General features: G+C 65.6%; 1 protein-coding gene across 1 annotated transcript in view; it reads left to right on the top strand.

Annotated features, from left to right (window-relative positions):
• The window catches only part of NUP210 (nucleoporin 210), a 96,178-nt gene extending 73,979 nt beyond the window's left edge, over positions 1 to 22,199 (top strand). The window contains exons 30-40 of the mRNA XM_052635703.1: positions 1,022 to 1,196; positions 2,994 to 3,169; positions 6,369 to 6,589; positions 7,750 to 7,886; positions 9,897 to 10,020; positions 11,319 to 11,465; positions 12,879 to 13,129; positions 14,336 to 14,552; positions 19,396 to 19,491; positions 19,579 to 19,662; positions 20,872 to 22,199. Of these exons, the coding sequence (XP_052491663.1) occupies positions 1,022 to 1,196; positions 2,994 to 3,169; positions 6,369 to 6,589; positions 7,750 to 7,886; positions 9,897 to 10,020; positions 11,319 to 11,465; positions 12,879 to 13,129; positions 14,336 to 14,552; positions 19,396 to 19,491; positions 19,579 to 19,662; positions 20,872 to 20,972 (1,729 nt within the window). The 3' untranslated portion in view covers positions 20,973 to 22,199. The remainder of the gene's footprint in view (positions 1 to 1,021; positions 1,197 to 2,993; positions 3,170 to 6,368; positions 6,590 to 7,749; positions 7,887 to 9,896; positions 10,021 to 11,318; positions 11,466 to 12,878; positions 13,130 to 14,335; positions 14,553 to 19,395; positions 19,492 to 19,578; positions 19,663 to 20,871) is intronic.

The following is a 22,199-nucleotide window of genomic DNA, read 5'->3' as shown; positions in this document are numbered from 1 at the left end:
AGGAGGGCCTCCGTGCCAGGATTCTGGGGAGGCACGGCCCCCGTGGACATGCAGGGGTCGGGTCTCGCAGGATGCATAGGAGTCCTGCAGGTTAAGAGAAGGGCGTTGATGGAGGGGGCAGGAATTTGAGGCAGAAGCGGTGACATTTGCTTAAGGAGTCATCTGCAGAGGACTTGTGGGGCTGCGGCACGGAGGGTGACTGGGGGGCGGGCCTGGGAGCCTTTCTTTCCTTCCTGTCTTTGTAACATCATGAATATGTAAAAGAGCAGAAGAGGCTGTGCCATTTGTCTTCTCTGGTGCACGTTATCGGTAGTTTTCCGAACCACATTCTTATTATAGAAACGGCCCGTTTTTATCCGGTTATTGGCGGAAGTAGGACAGGGCCAGGCCGTCGCTCCCGTTTCACAGCTGAGCAAACCAAGGCCGGGAGAGGGTACTTGTGTGTCTGAAGACGCACAGTTGCTGGTGGGCCGTTGGGACGGCCTCTGGGCTCCGTCCGGCTCAGAGCCCGCGGGCTTCTCATGTTGGTGGCATCCCTCACTGCAGAGCGCAGGCTCTAGGCTTCGCTAGTTGCGGCTCACAGCCTGCAGAGCGCAAGCTCAGTAGTCGCGCTGCGTGAGCTTAGTTGGTCCGCAACACGTGGAATCTTCCCGGACCAGCATAGAACCTGTGTCCCCTGCACTGGCAGGGAGATTCTTATCTACTGAGCCACCAGGGAAGCCTTAAAATGGAAGGGTCTTTTGACTGCAGGCATCCGTGTGGCTCATGAGACCCTCAGCTCCCACATGCTTCCGGCTGTGGAAGGTGCTGCTCTACTGGGAACCCTTGCTTTTCCAAATGAGGTTTCCCATTGGTGGCCAGTGAGCTGCAGCAGGCTGTGCATGGCGGCCTGGTGCATCATGAGGTCAGGATTGTGCTGCTGTTTCCCCTGCAAGGAGCAGAACTCCTGAACCCCAGGCCCCTCTCTGTGGCCGTCTCGCTGCAGTTGTCTGTGAGCATGCGTGTGTTTCCTTTTCCCAAGGGATGGTGCTGCCTCTGTGAGCTACCGCGTCCTGGACGAGCCAGAGAAGGTTCCTGTCGTGCATGTTGACGAGAAGGGCTTCCTGGCGTCGGGGTCCGTGATTGGCACGTCCATGGTCGAAGTGACCGCCCAAGAAGCTTTCGGGGCCAACCAGACCATCATTGTTGCTGTCAAGGTAGGATCTCGTCTGCCTCCTTTTTGGAGTAATAGCAGTAGTACTGTTTTCCGCGTGCAGGTGTGCAAGTAAAGATGCTCACCTTCTAGCCAAGAAATTGTAAGAAACTATTAAGGTCCTAGGTGAGACTATAAAGAAGGCTGAGCGCCGAAGAACTGATGCTTCTGAGCTGTGGTTTGAGAAGACTCTTGAGAGTCCCTTGGACAGCAAGGAGATCCAACCAGTCCATCCTAAAGGAGATCAGTCCTGAATATTCATTGGAAGGACTGATGCTGAAGCTGAAGCTCCAATACTTTGGCCACATGATGCAAAGAGCTGACTCATTGGAAAAGCCCCTGATGCTGGGAGAGATTGAGGGCGGGAGGAGAAGGGGATGCTAGAGGATGAGATGGTTGGATGGCATCACCGACTCAATGGACATGAGTTTGAGCAAACTCTGGGAGATGGTGAAGGACACGGAAGCCTAACATGCTGCCGTCCGTGGGGCTGCAGAGAGTCAGACACGCCTGAGCGACTGAACTGCAACAATAGGTGAAAAGCCGCAGCACCTCCTGGGCATCAGAGCAAAGATCCCTGGACATGACTGATGGCAACAAACTCCGTTCACAGATGAGTAACTGGGGCCCAGAGCCATATGAGGTTTGCAGGACTGGCACCCTGGTGTCCTGTCCGGCCAGCAGTGCCTGGATCAGCAGACACCTAAGCGTGATGAACTCAGCGTGTGCTGTGTCCTGGCCCAGAAAGCACTCGGTCACAGACAGCACCGGGAGGGTGAGAGGGCCTGTCTCGCAGGTGAGGCAGTCAAGTCGCCGAGGCCGCCTGGGGGCTGGGAGTCAGGCTCTGGGCCCCACCCCACGTTGGCCTGCCCTGGGTTGGTGCCCTCTGGTCCCCCCACCCCCGCCACCATGCCCAGCATGCCTCTCTGTGCTCCTGAAGACTGGATGTTCTCCTTGGGAGTCCCCTGGATTGGGTCCCAGGGTTTATCCTGAACAGAATTTTCTTTGCACATCTCATCACAACCACGACATAATCCTTGCTGACAGAGCAAATACATGACCTCTTGAATATTAATATTTAGACTCTGCTTGGGTCCTGGGCCTCTTTCCTTACTAGTATCTTTTTGTTTCAAGATGGGCGTCTAGCAGGGAACCCTCAACCCTAGTTTCCGAGTAACCGAAAGTGACTGAGGACTCGTCCCGGGTCACCAGATGGTACTGAGTGCCAGCTGTGTGCCCATCCCTGGAAGCGGGGTCTTTGAGGGGCTGGCGTTTTGGCTACGATGGATTTTACTGGAGACAGAGAACCAAGTTGGCTCTCTAAGGACTTTGGGTTCCCAGGCTCCCAAAAGCTGTCGTCCCTACCTTTCCCATCCCCCCTTCCGTTCCCATCCCCCTTTTCCCTGGAGCACCTCTAGGCACCTCAGCAGCATGCAGTGAACCCCAGATACCACCACCGTCCGCGCGGACACTGTTTCTACTCTGTATGCCTGGAGAGCCAGGTCCTCCGACGTAGCCCAGCATTCAAAGCCCAGGGGATGTTTTTGCAACATGAATAATGATCTAATTTTTCACAGTCATGGACTCTGACTCTTGCGGGTTAGATTTCCTCGGAATGAGGCCAGCCACCACAGGGAGGAGGAGGGCCAGCATCTGGGCTGGGCCAGTCTCTCCCAGACCCCACGTCGGTCTCGCCCGCAGGCGTCCTGCGCGGGGGAGGAGTGGGAGCAGCGCCCGTCCCCGGGGGGCTCTCGGGGGCGTCCCTGGCGCTGTTGCCGCTGCAGCTGCTTGCTGTCCCCAGGTGTCCCCTGTTTCCTACCTGAGGATCTCCATGAGCCCCGCCCTGCACACTCGGAACAAGGAGGCCCTGGCGGCCCTGCCCCTGGGCGTGACCGTGACCTTCACCGTCCACTTCCACGACAACTCTGGAGACGTCTTCCACGCTCACAACTCCATCCTCAACTTTGCAACTAACAGGTAGGCGGTGGGCCCCCCGCGTTCCCCACGTGAAGTCACGTCTCCATCACATCCAGATCTGACTCACACAGTGACCGATGACCATGGGGAGAAGCCAGCGCTGCTGAAGGATGAGTTCGTCACTCATGGTTCCCAAGAGCAGGGTGTTCGCCCCACTCTCAGGACCCCGGGAGGAGCACCAGGCGCGGCCAGGCTGCGGGCGTGAGGGGCCGTTGCCGCGAGTCTTTATTATGAGACACAGTCATTCAGCAGGGACGTCCCCTAATGCCCAGGAAGTGGAGCCCGGAGGTCAGGGCTTGTGGCTGGAGATCTGTACTGAGGCTCTGTGGGAGCTGGGCTGCAGGGGAGACGCAGACAGCCCCGGCCCTGCAGCCGGTGGACGCGCCGCGCTCGCTGCTCCCTCTGCCAAAGCCGAGCAGAGAAGGCGTGCGCCTTCCAGCGCCCAGAGGTCGGCGAGGACGGAGTCGACGGCCGCTGGCCTCTGCTGTGTGCAGGCCCGCCACGCGCCGTCTCGCTGACTCCTCGCTGCTGCCCACGTGTCGCGGCCCGGAGAGGTCAGGCCGCGCGTCTCAGGCCACGCAGCCCAAGAGCAGGGCTTGAACACCAGGCCCCATTTGCGCTGCACAGGCTGACACTTCGGGAATAGAACTGCAGCCTCAGGCTGAGTGTGAGGGAGAGGGCAGTGGTCTCCAGGACGGAGAGCTGTGGCCCCAGGCTAGACCTGCCCGCCTGTGAGTCCCCTGGAACAGCAGTTCTCAAAGTGCGGCCCCCGCACGGCAGCGCCGCCGCTGCCCGGGGACCCTCAATGCACGCCCTCAGGGCCCTTGGGTGTAACAAGGCCTTCGGGTGATTGTCAAGGCTGAGGACCGCCGTCCCAGGGGATGTAGGCCAAGCCAGGAGGAGCTGAGAGGAGCCTCAGGCCCGGAAGGAGGCAGCAGGGCTCCAGCGCGTCCTCTCCGGGCACAGCGTCCTCTCCGGGCACAGCAGGTCCTGACCGGGGGCTGGTGACCCCTGCAGCCAGGGCTTCCCGCGGGCCCTGGAGCAGAGGTGTGCCCCACGCTGAGCACACCTGGGCCCGGGCACTGGGAGAGCGGGGTCTGGAGTTGGGCCTGAGTCAAGCCTGGCTCTGCCCTCTCTGGGGCCTGTGAGCCTGGATGGACAGGTCACCCCTCCAGGCTTCTGTGTCTACACCTGTCGTGTGGGAAAGTGGCCTCGTCCCCGGGGCCACCAGTTGAGGCTGTGGTCATGAGGGCCTCAGGCCTGTGGGGTGCTCCATGCACACAGCAGGGCGTCTGCAGGCCTGGGGCACAGGCTGCCCCTTGTTCAGTGCCCCAACTCCCCTGCGGAAGTCACATGGGCCCTTCTGTGGCCGACGCATCCATCTCCAAGAGAGCGGTCAGGGCTCGGGAGGCGGGGGCATGGGGAGGGAGGCCGTGGAGTGGGGGCCCTGACCCTCCGCTTGCTCAGCCCAGCCGTCCCTCCCAGCCCTGTCCCTCCCAGCCCACAGGGGTCCCTGAGTGCCTGCGTGTGCCCACATGCCTGGCGCTGACCTTAGCTCTTTCCAGCCCACAGGGGTCCCCAAGTGCCCGCGTGTGCCCGCACGTCTGGCCTGACCTTAGCTCTTTCCAGCCCGAGTGCCCGCATGTGCCCATGTGTGCCTGCACGCCTGGCCTGACCTTAGCTGTTTCCAGCCCGAGTGCCCACGTGTGCCCATGTGTGCCCGCACACCTGGCCTGACCTTAGCTCTATCCAGCCCGAGTGCCCACGTGTGCCCACGTGTGCCCGCATGCCTGGCCGGACCTTAGCTCTTTCCAGCCCGAGTGCCCACGTATGCCCACACGCCTGGCCTGACCTTAGCTCTTTCCAGCCCGAGTGCCCATGTGTGCCCACGTGTGCCCGCATGCCTGGCCGGACCTTAGCTCTTTCCAGCCCGAGTGCCTGCGTGTGCCCGCACACCTGGCCTGACCTTAGCTCTTTCCAGCCCGAGTGCCTGCGTGTGCCTGCATGCCTGGCCTGACCTTAGCTCTTTCCAGCCCGAGTGCCCACGTATGCCCGCACGCCTGGCCTGACCTTAGCTCTTTCCAGCCCGAGTGCCCACGTATGCCCACACGCCTGGCCTGACCTTAGCTCTTTCCAGCCCGAGTGCCTGCGTGTGCCCACGTGTGCCCGCATGCCTGGCCTGACCTTAGCTCTTTCCAGCCCGAGTGCCTGCGTGTGCCCGCACACCTGGCCTGACCTTAGCTCTTTCCAGCCCGAGTGCCTGCGTGTGCCCGCACACCTGGCCTGACCTTAGCTCTTTCCAGCCCGAGTGCCCACGTGTGCTCATGTGTGCCCGCACACCTGGCCTGACCTTAGCTCTTTCCAGCCCGAGTGCCCACGTGTGCCCACGTGTGCCCGCATGCCTGGCCTGACCTTAGCTCTTTCCAGCCCGAGTGCCTGCGTGTGCCCGCACACCTGGCCTGACCTTAGCTCTTTCCAGCCCGAGTGCCTGCGTGTGCCCGCACACCTGGCCTGACCTTAGCTCTTTCCAGCCCGAGTGCCCACGTGTGCCCATGTGTGCCCACACACCTGGCCTGACCTTAGCTCTTTCCAGCCCGAGTGCCCACGTGTGCCCACGTGTGCCCGCATGCCTGTCCTGACCTTAGCTCTTTCCAGCCCGAGTGCCCACATATGCCCGCACGCCTGGCCTGACCTTAGCTCTTTCCAGCCCCAGTGCCTGCGTGTGCCTGCACGCCTGGCCTGACCTTAGCTCTTTCCAGCTGCTGACCGGGTGTGCAGCTCACGTCAAGCCTGTGATGTGGGTACATGGTCAGCCCCACTCGGCAGATAAGAAAGCAGGTGGACGGGGGTGATGCCCTTGTCCCGGTTACTCGGTTGAGGGCCTCTCGTGTCCCCAGAGTGTCCTGGTTCCCTGCTCGGGCGGGCTGGGAACACAGCCTCATCACCTGCTCTGGGCCTCGGCCTCCCCGTGGGACGTGGGGGTGCTGAAGCTGGCCGTCCTGTCTGGGCCATGGATGGTGGGGGAGTCTGGTTGGTATGGCCTGAGGCCCCTCACCTAGAACAGCTGCTTCATGAACCTGAGCTGGGCAGCATCAGGGCGCAGTGGGCAGGCGTGAGGCCCAGCCGGGGCCCTGTGCCAGCCCCTCCTTGGGAGCTGGGGCCACTCCCAAGACTGAGAGCCACGTCTCCCGTGCTGCAGGGACGAGTTCGTGCAGATTGGGAAGGGTGTCGCCAACAACACCTGTGTGATCCGCACGGTCAGCGTGGGCCTGACGCTGCTCAGGGCGTGGGACTCGGCGCACGGCGGCCTCTCCGACTTCGTCCCACTGCCCGTCCTGCAGGCCATCTCCCCCGACCTATCCGGGGCGGTGGTGGTGGGGGATGTCCTCTGTCTGGCCACGGTACTTGTCAGCCCGGAAGGTACGAGGGGTTTCAGCCGAGGGACGCGTGTCTTGGGTTGGGAGGTGGGAAGGGCTGCTTTGCCTCCCGAGGCTGGTGTGCATGTGGAGGTTGGTGAGGTTCTGGAGTGGGCATCGGAAAGCTGCTGTCCCGACCGGAGCCAGCCCACGGCCTCTCTCTGCACTGGGCTGTAACTGGTGCTCGACCGCACCCCCAGCTCCCCGTGTCAGCGGCCGTTTTCGTCTGCGTGCTGAGTGGCAGCGTCAGAGACAGTCAGGCGTGTCCAACCCCGAATACTTACCGTCTGGCCCTTTACAGGGGCCTGGTGGCTCAGATGGTAAAGAATCCGCCTGCAGTGCAGGAGACGTGGGTTCCGCCCTTGAGTCGGGAAGATCCCCTGGAGGGGCATGGCCACCCACTCCAGTGTTCTTGCCTAGAGACTCCCACAGACAGAGGAGCCTGGCGGGCTGTGGGCCAGGGGGTTGCAAAAGAGTCGATGAAAGTGAAGCCGCTCAGTTGTGTCCGACTCTTTGCAACCCCATGGACTGTAGCCTACCAGGCTCCTCTGTCCATGGGATTTTCCAGGCAATAGTACTGGAGTGGATTGCCATTTCCTTCTCCAGGGGATCTTCCCAACCCAGGGACTGAACCCAGGTCTCCCGCATTGTAGACAGACGCTTTACCGTCTGAGTCACAACGATACCAACAAACTCATTTTAAAACGAAGTTACACACTGCCTTTAAAGAAAAGCAGATATTATTTGCCACAAATAGAAAGTGGTTGTTGAATGTTCTCATCATGTTTACTGTATAACGAGGTTGGCTTTTCACTAAGGACCGCCGTCTAGTGACAGCTCAGAGTCTGCCACCTTCTTTGTGTAAAAAGGATTGCATGGCAGGGTGGCTGAGCAGGGGCGATGCTGGGGGATGGCACGCAGGGGGCCAGCCCCGGAGGACCAGCGCCCGGGTCACCCAGAATGGTCAATGACCGTGAGGTTCCTGGCGGGAAGGCACTGGGCAGGGGCCTCGGCTGCTCAGGGAGCAGGTGGCGTGGCCAGGAGCCAGGGGAGGGTGGGGGCAGGCTTGGGGCAGCGGGGACACTGCCCGGTGAGCCAGGCGAGATGGGAACGACTGGAGTGTGAGGCGTGGGAAAGACGGTCACGCGCAGCTTCCCCTCCCAGGAGTCCCCGGGACCTGGAGCTCGTCAGCCAGCAGCGTCCTCCACGTCGACCCCAAGACGGGCGCGGCCGTGGCCCGGCAGGCAGGCTCCGTGACTGTCTACTATGAGGTCGCCGGGCACCTGAGGACCTACAAGGAGGTGGGCCTCGGGCACACGTGTTTGACTCCCGGGGGTGGAAAGCTCGTCTTCCCTGCTGACTGCTTCTCTTCATGTAAGAAGCTCCGGCGCCTTGCAGGGCAGTTGGCTGGGGGTCACGAGCCTGGTGGGGGGCAGGCCCCTCCTCGCAGGCCGCCGGACCCCCCCATCCACGGCGGTGGGAGGGCAGAGCTGGCCTCTTGGGGGCATTCCTGCGCCCATGCCACCTCGACGGAGCCCCGTGGGCAGGACTGTCCGCGTGGGCGTCCCCCGGGGCGTGGCAGCCGTGGGCGGCCCCGTGCAGCAATTTGGCGTCACCGGCAAAGCCAGCCTCCCCCAGCGAGTCACCTTTTGAGTCTTTGTGGAGGCGAACAAGACCGCTCTCTCTCCTGTCTATCTCCAGCCGAGAATCAATCAATGAGCGGAGTCGGGCTGCGTTGCGCGCGTCTGTCTCATTCTCCGAGCAGCGTGTGCTCTGTGGAGCCCAGCAGTGTCACCTAATAGCGGGCGTGCTCAGCGCTGCTGCTGGGGCGAGCTAGTGCAGACAGAGGCGCCGTGTGACTGACAGCGGTGCCCCCACCCCGAGCAACCCCGGGGGACAGCCGGACAGGCTTGGGCGGTGGGGGCAGGGGCGGGGCTGGCAGAGCAGGGCACCACCCAGCAGACGTGTGCAGGCTTTGAGAGCCAGCTCTGGGGCAGTGGAGGCTGGCGTTGCGATCGGATCACAGTTCGGTTCAGTTCAGTCGCTCAATCGTGTCCGACTCTCTGCGACCCCACGGACTGCAGCACACCAGGCCTCCCTGTCCATCAGAACATGCGTTCAATTCCAGGTAGCTCCTAGCGTGGTTAGGTGTGTGGGCTCTGGGGCCAGGCTGTGTGGGTTCAAATCCCAGCTGGTCACGGACAGGCTGTGTGACCTCGGGTTGTCCTTTAACCTCTCTGTGTGAACCTCTCTGGGCTGACGTTGTGTGAAATAAGTGAGTCGTTGACGGGTGTGAAGCCCTTAGGACGGTACTTCATGGGCATGAGCCGCTGCTGTCCAGGGTAAGGACGTTGTAACTTTGGCCAGATGCAGTAGGGATTCAGCAGAGAAATTGTTTAAGGCAAAGAGTGATGTCGACCAGAGGTACGTTTGGAAAGATTGCCTGGTACCTGGCTGAGTCCAGGAGCCCGAGGGAGGGGGCAGTAAGGCCTGGGGCCCCTGGGTGGGGCAGACTAAGGGTTTGGAGATACTCAGGAGGGAGGGTCATCGGAGCTCGGTGACCATTTGGGAGGAGGAAGCCTTGGGAGTGAGTGTCAGGGTCTGGCCTGGGCGACGAGAGGGGAGCGAAGAGGGGAGCAGGGAGGAAGGCGGAGCTGGGGGCAGGTAACGGGGGTTTGAGGTGGCTGTGGCTCCTGCCGGCGGGGCTGGGGACCACGCAGCTGGGCAGCTGTGTCAGGAGCTCCAGGGTTGAACGCTGGAGACGGCAAAGGGTGAGGGGCGTGGGAGGGGGTGGGGATCTGCAGCCCTAGAGGCGGCGGGAACACACAGGGCCTCCTGGAGCAAAAGCGAGTGGAGCTGGGCCTGGGGCCTCTCCCCAGGGCGGGGGAGGAGGCATTGCATGGGAGCGGTGAAGGGGGAGAGACCACCCCTCAAAATGCCCGTGTGGGCCTGCATTTTGGTCAGGCTGGTTCATCTTGAGTAAATGGCACTGAAGTAAAATAGACCCGTCTCTCTTCACTGAAAGATTGATTAACCGAGCTGACGTTCAGAGGAGGCCGTAGCTGTCGGGGAGCCAGAGTCCTCAGTCCACCCCTGGCTACCACGTGGTTTCAGGCCTGACGTCGGCCCTGCCCCGTGCTGGGAGAGGCAGCTGGTTCCGTGGGGGCGTCCAGCCGGCGTGGGGTCTAGCCCAGCTCTGCCCCATGCAAGCAAATCACGTGGCCAGGGAGCCTCAGCCTTGCCCCCTGTACCGCGGAAAGGGCAGTACCTGATCCCGGGCGCTCAGCGACCTGCCCCGGCTTCCTCCCCAGATCGTGGTCAGCCTGCCTCAGAGGATCGTGGCCCGGTACGCCCGCCCCGTCCAGGGCAGCTTCCAGGAGGTCTCGGCCTCCAAAGTGATGGTCACCGTGGGAGACCGGAGCTCCAACCTGAGAGGTAGGGAGCAAGGGGCTAGGAGGCCTGGGGGGCCCTGCTGGGCTGGGGAGCGGGCCCTTCAGATCGGATTCTATGTCCTTCCTGCTCAGACTCACCTCCCCATCTCCTGAGAGGGCATTTAACCCTGGCTGGCCCATTTAACGCCCCTTCCAGCTCTTTAGAAATTCGAGTTCTCTAAGGCAGAACCAGTGAGGGATGTTTCTGAAGGCCCAGTGCTGAGAAACTGCCCGTTTCTGGGCTTGGCGATGCAATGTCAGCCCCAGGCACCCAACTAGAGAAAGCTTCACCATGCCCCCACACAGCCCTGAAAAGCTGGCCTAGCAGGCCTCGCTGTTCATTCTGATTTTCGTAATTCAAGTCCCGCGTGGAATAGTCAGCCTCCTCCCCTGCCCACGGCAGTCCTGGGCAGCAGCTGCCGGAGAGAAGTGCGTCCCCGTGCTGTGCCTGCTTAGTTGCTCCGTCGTGTCCGACTCTTTGCGACCCCATGGACTGTAGCCCGCCAGGCTCCTCTGCCCATGGGATTCTCCAGGCAAGAATATAAGAATACAAGAATCCCTTCTCCAGCGGATCTTCCTGACCCAGGGATCGAACCTGGGTCTCCTGCATTGCAGGCGGATTCCTTACCAGCTGAGTACCAGGGAAACCCAAGTGCATCCATACAGGTTGTTACACCACTTAACCAGTAGAATTAAATGCCAGTGCTATCAATCTGCGGCAGCTTTGCTGCATTGTGGCGGCCTCTCCCCACTCCAGGGCACGTGGACAGGAACAGTGCTCGGTGCCAGTGGGGAACCGGTGTCCAGGGATGAGGTGCCCATTTCCCTTGGTGGTTCAGTGCTAAAGAACCCGCCTGTCAATGCAGGAGACGCAGGAGTCGAGTGTTCGATTCCTGGGTCTGAAAGATCCCCTGGAGGAGGGCACGGCAGCCCTCTCCAGTGTTCCTGCCTGGAGAATCCCTGTGGACAGAGGAGCCTGGCAGGCTACAGTCCACGGGGTCGCAGAGAGTCAGCTACGGGTGAGCACACACACACACACGTGCTGACAGGCAGACCCAGCTGCCCAGCCTCTGGATGCTCTCTGGACGCAGGCTCTGAGCAAACGCTGACATGGCCCCTTCCCTCAGCCTTCATCAGCTTTGGTCACCAAGAGGGCTGTGGCGCAGGTCTGGTTCTCAGAGCAGCCGGCCCCCGCGTGGTCTGCTCCGGCGTCCTGTGCTGGGCTCCGCAGGCAAGGGCTGAGGCGGGGGCCGGGGGCTGGGGGCCTGGGTGTGGCGCCCCTCACTGCTCCCCCGTCTGCAGGCGAGTGCTCCCCCGGTCAGGCGGAAGGCATCGCGGCCCTGCGCCCAGAAGCCCTCCTCAGCTGCCAGCTGCAGTTCAAGCAGGATGTCTTTGACTTCCCGGCACGAGAGGTCTTCACCGTGGAGCCCGAGTTTGACGCCACCCTGGGTGAGCCTGCGGGTCTGGAGGGGAACGTGACCTCCACGCCGGGTGTGCCTGTGGTGTGTCTGGCTCGCAATGGCAGTCTGTCCGTGCGGCCCGTGTCTGTCAGGAGCCTGACCTGGGGACAGATGTGGTCATCCTGGCGTCCGGGTCACTGCGACCTCCGGGAGGGTTCGCACTTCTATGCCAGGCGCCGGCCTCTCCCAGCGGCTGCCTCCACCCGGGGAGAGGACGCACTTCCGAGCTGAGAAGCCTGGTCCAAGCCCTCTCCTGGTCTTCTCACTCAGCTTGGAGGCTGCTGCCCTCAAGACCTGGGAAGGAAGGGTGGTGCCCTGCGCCACCCACATGATGAGGCTCTGGCTGGGGGCTCCACGGAGGCAGGGCCCTCACTCGCTCTTAGAGTCCTGGGCGTCCCTGGAGCGGAGCTGCTCCGCAGGCCTGCTGGCCAGAGCCAGGGAGCTGGCGGCTGGCCCCACGGGGTGGCTCGGAGAGGGGGGCCTCCGCCACGGGAGCCACAGCTGCTCAGGACAGTCCCCGTGGCGAGCCTGCACGGCGCCCAGCTCGAGTCAGTGTTGCCGTGAGTCTCCGTGGACGGGCGTGCAGCGCGTCGCTCAGCTGTTTCTGAGGATGCGCGGCCCGATGTCACCGGACGAATTTGGCTGCAGGCTGAGGCGAGGCCCTCCTCTGTCCACTCCTAGGATCCGGGGGACCAAGCTCGGGCTCAGCACGGAGTAGGCCCTCAGCTGTCCCAGGCCCTGTGCTTTCGCCCGCACGGCCCCACACGGGCTCGATGTTACCCCCAATTGAAGGACACAGAGTCAGCCAGGAAGCCGACTTGCTGGGGGCTCCCAGCTGGTGGCGGTGGGGGAGGAGGAAAGGAAGGGACCGGCCTCGAGGCGCCTGGCTGGCAGGAGCACGGGGGGGGACCCATCCCAGGCGCCCTGGTCCCTGCTCACCGAGCCTCCCAAGGCACCCTCGGCAGTGGCCACTCAGCCCAGGCACCTGCTGTGGGTCAGGCGTGGACCCCAAATCCCAGCCAGGCAGCTGTGGGACCTCCTGCAGCACCCGGGGCGCCGGCTATGGAGGGGTCAGCCCCGCTGGGTGTGGGGCCAGTGCTGGGCCGTGATGTCAGTTCACCCATTCCTCACCCCCACTCTGAGCTAGCCTGGTGGGGCCCCAAGATTCAGAGATGGACCTGGCATTCCTGCCCAAGGGGAGTCCGTGAACGGAGGATTCCAGGACACTCGGGAGCTCTGGGCCCAGAAAGGGGGCCCATGGCGGGCGGGGACAATGAAGAGGGCCTTGCCAGGAGGCCCCTGGAGGAGGGCATGCCTCACCTGGGTGCCTCCAGGGGGACGGGGCGGTGGCAGGGCCTGGGTGGGGAGGGGCCCGGGCGGAACGGTGCCCCTGTCCCCGCAGGCCGGTACCTGTGCTCCGTGACGATGCTCCCGCTGACGGACCGGCAGCTGAAGCACCTGAGCCTGAAGCGGACGGCGCTGCTGGTCACAGCGAGCCTCCCGGGCAGCCCCTCCCCCACGGAGCAGGTCGGGGCCGAGGTGCCCTTCAGCCCGGGGCTTTACGCCGACCAGGCCGAAATCCTCCTGAGCAACCACTACACCAGCTCCGAGGTGAAGGTCTTTGGTGCCATGGAGGTTCTGGAGCACCTGGAGGTGAGTGCTGAACAGGTGGGAGCCAAGGCCCCCGGGAGGGGGAGGTGGGCAGGACCAGCTGCAGCCATGAGGTCCTGGGCCGCCTCTCCTGGAAGTGAGCACAGAGCTGGACTCTCCTGACCATCCTTTTCCCCAGAGCAGAATCGCTGTCTGTTCAGTCATTGAGTCGTATCCGACTCTGTGACCCCGGGGACCGCAGCACGCCAGGCTTCCCTGTCCTTCAGTGTCTCCCAGAGCTTGCTCAGAGTCATGTCCATTGAGTTGGTGATGCCATCCAACCACCTCCTCCTCTGTTACCCTCTCTCCTCCTGCCTCTGTCTTTCCGGGCATCAGGGTCTTCCCAGCACTGTCTGTCGGCCCGTGTGCGTGTGTGAGGGGCGTGGCTGCTCCTCTCCTCTGCAGCACGTGCTCAGCAAGCACGTCACGTGTCTGTGAGTGAGTGCAGCGCAGGACGGTGGTGACCGAGAGCAGGGCGAGCGGCTCTGAGCCCTCACCTATCGCAGGTCCTGCACACCTGCCACAGCAGGTCCCCAGCTCTGGGCCTGGGCCGCCCCGTGTGCTGAAGGGTGGTGTAGGACGGGGGCTCCGGGGCCCGGCAGCACGGGAGGGGCTCGGGGCGCCGTGTGCAGGGCCCGCCGGCGTCTCCTCGGCCTTCTCCGGTCTCGCTGCGGCACCCTCGGGTGCAGAGTGAGGCAGAGATGAATTGGCTGCTGACGGGGGAGCGTCTGCTGGGCCCTGGGCTGGGCTGCTGGCATCTGACAGCCCAGTGGCAGAGCCCCGGCTGCCCCCTTGGGAAGCGAGCTTGGGGGCGGCTCGCAGAACGCAGCACTATTTAAAAGGAGCTGTGGCACTGATTTGTCCTTTTGAAAAACATCCAGCCTGACAGCGTGCTCCTCTGACTGTGGGTTGCGCGCCTGTCAGCTGGATGTGCCCAGCCAGCAGGGCAGTGTGAGTGTCAGGAAGAAGTGGGGGTGCGCCCCTCAGCCCTGGGGCTCCCCAGGTGCCAGTGCAGGAGATGCAAGAGACGCAGGTTCGATCCCTGGGTCGGGAAGACCCCCTGCAGGAGGGCAGGGCAGCCCACTCCAGTGTTCTCGCCTGGAGAATCCCATGGACAGAGGAGCCTGGCGGGCCGCAGTCCACGGGGTCGCGGAGAGTCGGACACGACTGAGCCGGCATTCACATCCTCAGCCCTGACGTCTCTCCCAGGTGAAGTCAGGGTCCCCAGCCGTGCTGGCCTTCGTGAAGGAGAAGTCTCTGGGGCTGCCGAGCTTCGTCACCTACACAGTCAGCATCTCGGACCCCACGGCCGGCAGCCAGGGGCCTCTGTCCACCTCCCTGACCTTCTCCAGCCCCAACACTGACCAGGTTGTCACCATCCCAGTCACCGTGGCCTTCGTGATGGACCGCCGAGGCCTGGGCGCTCGTGAGTCACGGGACGGGGCCCCCGGGGGGAGGGCAGTCAGTGTGGTCCAGCAGGAGCCGACCGGGAGTCTGGGGGCGGGAGGAGCAGAAATGCACCTGCCCACCCCCCCCCCCCCGCCCCGCCCCGAGCGAGTGGCCGAGCCACGGGCAGGCGGGCTTCGCTCCCCTCAACCCCATCTGCGCTCAGGGCCGCCGGAGGGCTTGTCACATGTGACTGAGCTGCGCCCCTCGAGCACGGCCTTCGCTTTCGGGGCAGCACGCCCATGAAGGAGCAGCAGCTGAGCCTCCTCCCTGCTCCCGGAGGCCGGGCCCCGGGCCCAGGGGCTGGGCTCAGGAGAAGGACGGGGACGGGCCCCGGGCCCAGGGGGTGGGCTCAGGAGATGGACGGGGCAGGCCCTGGGCCCAGGGGGGTGGGCTCAAGCAGCCAGAGATGGAAGGGGCAGGCCCTGGGCCCAGGGGGTAGGTTCAGGAGATGGACGGGGTTGGGCCCCGGGCCCAGGGGCTGGGCTCAGGAGAAGGACGGGGATGGGCCCTGGGCCCAGGGGGGTGGGCTCAAGCAGCCAGAGATGGAAGGGGCAGGCCCTGGGCCCAGGGGGTAGGTTCAGGAGATGGACGGGGTGGGCCCTGGGCCCAGGGGGTGGGCTCAGGAGATGGACGGGGTTGGGCCCCGGGCCCAGGGGCTGGGCTCAGGAGATGGACGGGGCAGGCCCTGGGCCCAGGGGGGTGGGCTCAAGCAGCCAGAGATGGAAGGGGCAGGCCCTGGGCCCAGGGGGTAGGTTCAGGAGATGGACGGGGTTGGGCCCCGGGCCCAGGGGCTGGGCTCAGGAGATGGACGGGGCGGGCCCTGGGCCCAGGGGGTGGGTTCAGGAGATGGACGGGGTTGGGCCCCGGGCCCAGGGGGTGGGCTCAGGAGATGGACGGGGTGGGCAACGGGCCCAGGGGCTGGGCTCAGGAGATGGACGGGGCGGGCCCTGGGCCCAGGGGCTGGGCTCAGGAGATGGACGGGACAGGCCCTGGGCCCAGGGGCTGGGCTCAGGAGATGGACGGGGCAGGCCCTGGGCCCAGGGGGGTGGGCTCAAGCAGCCAGAGATGGAAGGGGCAGGCCCTGGGCCCAGGGGGTAGGTTCAGGAGATGGACGGGGTTGGGCCCCGGGCCCAGGGGCTGGGCTCAGGAGATGGACGGGGCGGGCCCTGGGCCCAGGGGGTGGGTTCAGGAGATGGACGGGGTTGGGCCCCGGGCCCAGGGGGTGGGCTCAGGAGATGGACGGGGTGGGCAACGGGCCCAGGGGCTGGGCTCAGGAGATGGACGGGGCGGGCCCTGGGCCCAGGGGCTGGGCTCAGGAGATGGACGGGGTTGGGCCCCGGGCCCAGGGGGTGGGCTCAGGAGATGGACGGGGCAGGCCCTGGGCCCAGGGGGGTGGGCTCAAGCAGCCAGAGATGGAAGGGGCAGGCCCTGGGCCCAGGGGGTAGGTTCAGGAGATGGACGGGGTTGGGCCCCGGGCCCAGGGGCTGGGCTCAGGAGAAGGACGGGGATGGGCCCTGGGCCCAGGGGGGTGGGCTCAAGCAGCCAGAGATGGAAGGGGCAGGCCCTGGGCCCAGGGGGTAGGTTCAGGAGATGGACGGGGTGGGCCCTGGGCCCAGGGTGTGGGCTCAGGAGATGGACGGGGTTGGGCCCCGGGCCCAGGGGCTGGGCTCAGGAGATGGACGGGGCAGGCCCTGGGCCCAGGGGGGTGGGCTCAAGCAGCCAGAGATGGAAGGGGCAGGCCCTGGGCCCAGGGGGTAGGTTCAGGAGATGGACGGGGTGGGCCCTGGGCCCAGGGGGTGGGCTCAGGAGATGGACGGGGTTGGGCCCCGGGCCCAGGGGCTGGGCTCAGGAGATGGACGGGGCAGGCCCTGGGCCCAGGGGGGTGGGCTCAAGCAGCCAGAGATGGAAGGGGCAGGCCCTGGGCCCAGGGGGTAGGTTCAGGAGATGGACGGGGTTGGGCCCCGGGCCCAGGGGCTGGGCTCAGGAGATGGACGGGGCGGGCCCTGGGCCCAGGGGCTGGGCTCAGGAGATGGACGGGGCGGGCCCTGGGCCCAGGGGCTGGGCTCAGGAGATGGACGGGGCGGGCCCTGGGCCCAGGGGGTGGGTTCAGGAGATGGACGGGGTTGGGCCCCGGGCCCAGGGGGTGGGCTCAGGAGATGGACGGGGTGGGCAACGGGCCCAGGGGCTGGGCTCAGGAGATGGACGGGGCGGGCCCTGGGCCCAGGGGCTGGGCTCAGGAGATGGACGGGGTTGGGCCCCGGGCCCAGGGGGTGGGCTCAGGAGATGGACGGGGCAGGCCCTGGGCCCAGGGGGGTGGGCTCAAGCAGCCAGAGATGGAAGGGGCAGGCCCTGGGCCCAGGGGGTAGGTTCAGGAGATGGACGGGGTTGGGCCCCGGGCCCAGGGGCTGGGCTCAGGAGAAGGACGGGGATGGGCCCTGGGCCCAGGGGGGTGGGCTCAAGCAGCCAGAGATGGAAGGGGCAGGCCCTGGGCCCAGGGGGTAGGTTCAGGAGATGGACGGGGTGGGCCCTGGGCCCAGGGGGTGGGCTCAGGAGATGGACGGGGTTGGGCCCCGGGCCCAGGGGCTGGGCTCAGGAGATGGAGGGGGCAGGCCCTGGGCCCAGGGGGGTGGGCTCAAGCAGCCAGAGATGGAAGGGGCAGGCCCTGGGCCCAGGGGGTAGGTTCAGGAGATGGACGGGGTGGGCCCTGGGCCCAGGGGGTGGGCTCAGGAGATGGACGGGGTTGGGCCCCGGGCCCAGGGGCTGGGCTCAGGAGATGGACGGGGCAGGCCCTGGGCCCAGGGGGGTGGGCTCAAGCAGCCAGAGATGGAAGGGGCAGGCCCTGGGCCCAGGGGGTAGGTTCAGGAGATGGACGGGGTTGGGCCCCGGGCCCAGGGGCTGGGCTCAGGAGATGGACGGGGCGGGCCCTGGGCCCAGGGGGTGGGTTCAGGAGATGGACGGGGTTGGGCCCCGGGCCCAGGGGGTGGGCTCAGGAGATGGACGGGGTGGGCAACGGGCCCAGGGGCTGGGCTCAGGAGATGGACGGGGCGGGCCCTGGGCCCAGGGGCTGGGCTCAGGAGATGGACGGGACAGGCCCTGGGCCCAGGGGCTGGGCTCAGGAGATGGACGGGAGGGGGCCCGGCCCAGGGGCTGGGCTCAGGAGAAGGACGGGGATGGGCCCTGGGCCCAGGGGCTGGGCTCAGGAGATGGACGGGGCGGGCCCTGGGCCCAGGGGGTGGGTTCAGGAGATGGACGGGGTTGGGCCCCGGGCCCAGGGGGTGGGCTCAGGAGATGGACGGGGCGGGCCCTGGGCCCAGGGGGTGGGTTCAGGAGATGGACGGGGTTGGGCCCCGGGCCCAGGGGGTGGGCTCAGGAGATGGACGGGGTGGGCAACGGGCCCAGGGGCTGGGCTCAGGAGATGGACGGGGTGGGCCCTGGGCCCAGGGGCTGGGCTCAGGAGATGGACGGGGTTGGGCCCCGGGCCCAGGGGGTGGGCTCAGGAGATGGACGGGGCAGGCCCTGGGCCCAGGGGGGTGGGCTCAAGCAGCCAGAGATGGAAGGGGCAGGCCCTGGGCCCAGGGGGTAGGTTCAGGAGATGGACGGGGTTGGGCCCCGGGCCCAGGGGCTGGGCTCAGGAGAAGGACGGGGATGGGCCCTGGGCCCAGGGGGGTGGGCTCAAGCAGCCAGAGATGGAAGGGGCAGGCCCTGGGCCCAGGGGGTAGGTTCAGGAGATGGACGGGGTGGGCCCTGGGCCCAGGGTGTGGGCTCAGGAGATGGACGGGGTTGGGCCCCGGGCCCAGGGGCTGGGCTCAGGAGATGGACGGGGCAGGCCCTGGGCCCAGGGGGGTGGGCTCAAGCAGCCAGAGATGGAAGGGGCAGGCCCTGGGCCCAGGGGGTAGGTTCAGGAGATGGACGGGGTTGGGCCCCGGGCCCAGGGGCTGGGCTCAGGAGATGGACGGGGCGGGCCCTGGGCCCAGGGGGTGGGTTCAGGAGATGGACGGGGTTGGGCCCCGGGCCCAGGGGGTGGGCTCAGGAGATGGACGGGGTGGGCAACGGGCCCAGGGGCTGGGCTCAGGAGATGGACGGGGCGGGCCCTGGGCCCAGGGGCTGGGCTCAGGAGATGGACGGGACAGGCCCTGGGCCCAGGGGCTGGGCTCAGGAGATGGACGGGAGGGGGCCCGGCCCAGGGGCTGGGCTCAGGAGAAGGACGGGGATGGGCCCTGGGCCCAGGGGCTGGGCTCAGGAGATGGACGGGGCGGGCCCTGGGCCCAGGGGGTGGGTTCAGGAGATGGACGGGGTTGGGCCCCGGGCCCAGGGGGTGGGCTCAGGAGATGGACGGGGCGGGCCCTGGGCCCAGGGGGTGGGTTCAGGAGATGGACGGGGTTGGGCCCCGGGCCCAGGGGGTGGGCTCAGGAGATGGACGGGGTGGGCAACGGGCCCAGGGGCTGGGCTCAGGAGATGGACGGGGCGGGCCCTGGGCCCAGGGGCTGGGCTCAGGAGATGGACGGGACAGGCCCTGGGCCCAGGGGCTGGGCTCAGGAGATGGACGGGAGGGGGCCCGGGCCCAGGGGCTGGGCTCAGGAGATGGACGGGACAGGCCCTGGGCCCAGGGGCTGGGCTCAGGAGATGGACGGGGCGGGCCCTGGGCCCAGGGGGTGGGTTCAGGAGATGGACGGGGTTGGGCCCCGGGCCCAGGGGGTGGGCTCAGGAGATGGACGGGGCGGTCCTGGGCTGACTGGGCTCGAGCCCGGCCCTTTCCCCCGAGCGCGGGCACAGCCCTTGGGGCTCTGCGGGCGCGTTGGTGACTGTGTCCCGGGTTGCAGACGGTGCCGGGCTCTTCCAGCGCGTCCTGGACTCCTACCAGGCCATGTTCTTCACGCTCTTCGCCCTGCTGGCCGGGACAGCAGCCATGATCATAGGTGAGCTGGGCGCACTGCGTCCCCATCCCCCGCTCCATCTGCCCCGCCGTCCCCGCCCCCAAACTAATAGCCGCTCGTGCCTCTCAGCCTACCACGCGGTCTGCGCGCCTCGGGAGCCCCCTGCCATGCCAGCTCTCTCGCCGAGAGCCAGCCCTCAGCACAGCCCTCACTGTGAGTAGACGCCCCGCAGAGCAGTCCGGGGATGGGGGGACCCCGGGTCTCACAAGGCCCAGCCCCGGGCGTGAGTTGCAGCTGGGCTGTGAACCCCAGAGGGCAGGTCCGGGCGCTGGTGGGGGAAGGGGAGCTGGTGGACGTTGGTCCTGGGCAAGGAGAGCTTTCCCCGGGGCAGACCAGGCAAGGTGGAGGGGCTGGGGCCAGGGACGCCGGGTCTGCCGGTGTGCCCCGCAGCTGGTTCCCACCCACTGCTGCTGCTTCCTAGGGCTCTCAGCGGGGGGCGGATGGGCTGACTCAGGGAGAGGGTTTGGGTGGTCCCGAGGAGATGCTGCTCAGAGAAGAATCCCGTGGCTTGCTCCTCTTCGTAATCCAGCCGTCTCTGCGGTCTGAGGCCCTGGGGACCCGTGAGTGGCGTCCCCTGGGGCTGCGCAGTGCAACCTGCGCCCCTGTACAGGCGGCCCCGTGTCTCCCGATTGCCTTCCAAGGGTTCCCTCCTCTACACAAAGAGTCCTTGAGGGGGTGTCTACTGACCTACACGGGGGCCTGGCCTGGGTGCGAGGGGCCTGTGCGTTTCTTGGAAGAGGACACAGCTTTCTGTATAGATGCACGTTGCTGGGTAACGAGACCGTCCATGTGTCATGGGCCCAGAATCACAGCCCTCTTCCGGGCTGGCTCTCAGGCCTGTGACGCCCAGGGGAGGGCGTGGACTGCTCAGCAGCTCGCCCCCCTGTGTCGACCCTGCTCACAGAGCTGTCCTGTTGTTGACGGTCTGCTGGCCTGTTGGTCAGCTGTCCTGTAGTGGGCGCCCGCCTGGCAACCCGCATCCCCCAGCACACGCCTCCCTGTTTTGCGGGAGCCGTGCCGGGGGCTTCACCTTGCCCCCTGAGCACTCCAGACCCTTCCACCTACGCACGTTGGAGTCTGTTCTTACGACTTTCACTGCCCAGATGGACAGGCCCCTTTCCCCAAGTGCGCCCTGGATGGGACGTGGTCCTGGGATCCTGAGTCTCTGCCCGGCAGGCTGTGCGCTCTGGGATGTCAGGCTGTGGCCCAGGCCTCTGGCTGTGCAGCTCAGCAGGCCCCTATGGACCCCGCCTACCGGCCCGGGAGCCTGGGTCGCTTCCTGACCATCGTCTGGCCTGGGCCTGCGGGGTCCGCGGGCGTCGAGGTCTCCTTTGGGCTGACCACGTCTCTCTTCCCGCCTAGATTTTGCTGCCTCATGGCCAACACCTTTCAACGCACTCCCTCCTGCCCGCCGAACCAGCCCCGCCTCGGGGCTGTGGAGCCCACCGTACCCGTCCCACTAGGCAGCGGGCCGAGACCCTGGGCCCCCACCGCCCCCGGGGACAGGCCTGCCGGGTCCAGCCTGGAGCGAGCCCCGGCCCAGCCGCCGTTGCCACCATCACCGCCGCCCCCTGCCTGTAACTGGAGTCTAGGCTGTCCCCAAGAGCTCAATCTTAACATGTAGGAATTTAAGTTTGTTGTTTGGGTTTTTTTTTTGCTTTTATTGTTGTTTTGTTTTACTCAGAGTCTTGCAGAGGCGAAGACTTTGGCTCCCTCCTCGACCTGTTGTCTGGGGTTTCTTGAAGTACACGCAGCTTTTGTCATTTCGGGGTCTCTAGAATCACACCGTTCTCAGGACCTAGAGCCGGCGGCCGTCTTTGGACCAGGGCTCTGTAGATGCTGTGACAGCAGCGTTCTCAGGGAAAGGACTTTGTCAGTGATGTTTTTTATTTGTGTGAGTTCTTTTCTCTCTGGAAACCCAGCATTTCCCCCGTCCGGCTCCTGCTGGGAAATGATTGGAGTGAATGGACGCGAGTGGCCTGGGCCACCCCAGGGCTACACGAGGGGCCTCGGGGCTGGGCCAGGGTGCCCAGCTCAGCCTCAGGGGCTGCTGAAACTCCCGGAGCCGGGAGCCTTGCCTCCTGCCCCCACTGAGGGCAGCTGTGAGCAGAGTCTCCTCTGTGGTTCTTTGTTTTCCCGGCAGTGAACTTGGCCTCTGCCCCAGGGGACAGCCCGTCCTGCCTGTCCCGGCTTCACTATCAGCACAGGGGCTTCAGAGTCGAATCAGGGAGGCGTCCTTGACCTGGAGCCAGGCGCCGCCCGTGAGCTCAGACCTCTGCCCACGCACAGGCCCGCGTTCTCCGCCCCTCCTTCAGATCGTACGAAGCACCTCGCCGATCTGAGCCTCCGGCGCCCTGCAGGACGGGCTCCCTCAAGGCAGCTCCCCAGACGGGCCAGGGAGGAGGCAGCTCGGAAAACGGCCTCCCGCCCAGCCCTCATCCATGTGGCAGCTGAGACCTCCAGGACGCAGCCCTCCCATGGCCGGGGAGCCGCACCACCCCAGAAAGCCCCAGAGCCTGGTGCGAGTGGACCCTGCCATGGGGCCTCCAGCTTTGACCCTGAGCCGTATGCCTGAACCTGCCTCAGTCCTTTGGGGCTGGACCATGCAATTTATTTTTTTAAAGCTAGAGACAGGAAGAATTGTGCCTTGGCATATTACTTGAGCTCAAACTGACAACTTGGATGTAAAT

This window comes from Budorcas taxicolor, chromosome 1 (genome assembly GCF_023091745.1).
Source record: "Budorcas taxicolor isolate Tak-1 chromosome 1, Takin1.1, whole genome shotgun sequence".
Lineage (NCBI taxonomy): Eukaryota > Metazoa > Chordata > Mammalia > Artiodactyla > Bovidae > Budorcas > Budorcas taxicolor.
This window is presented reverse-complemented; position numbering and strand designations above follow the sequence as displayed.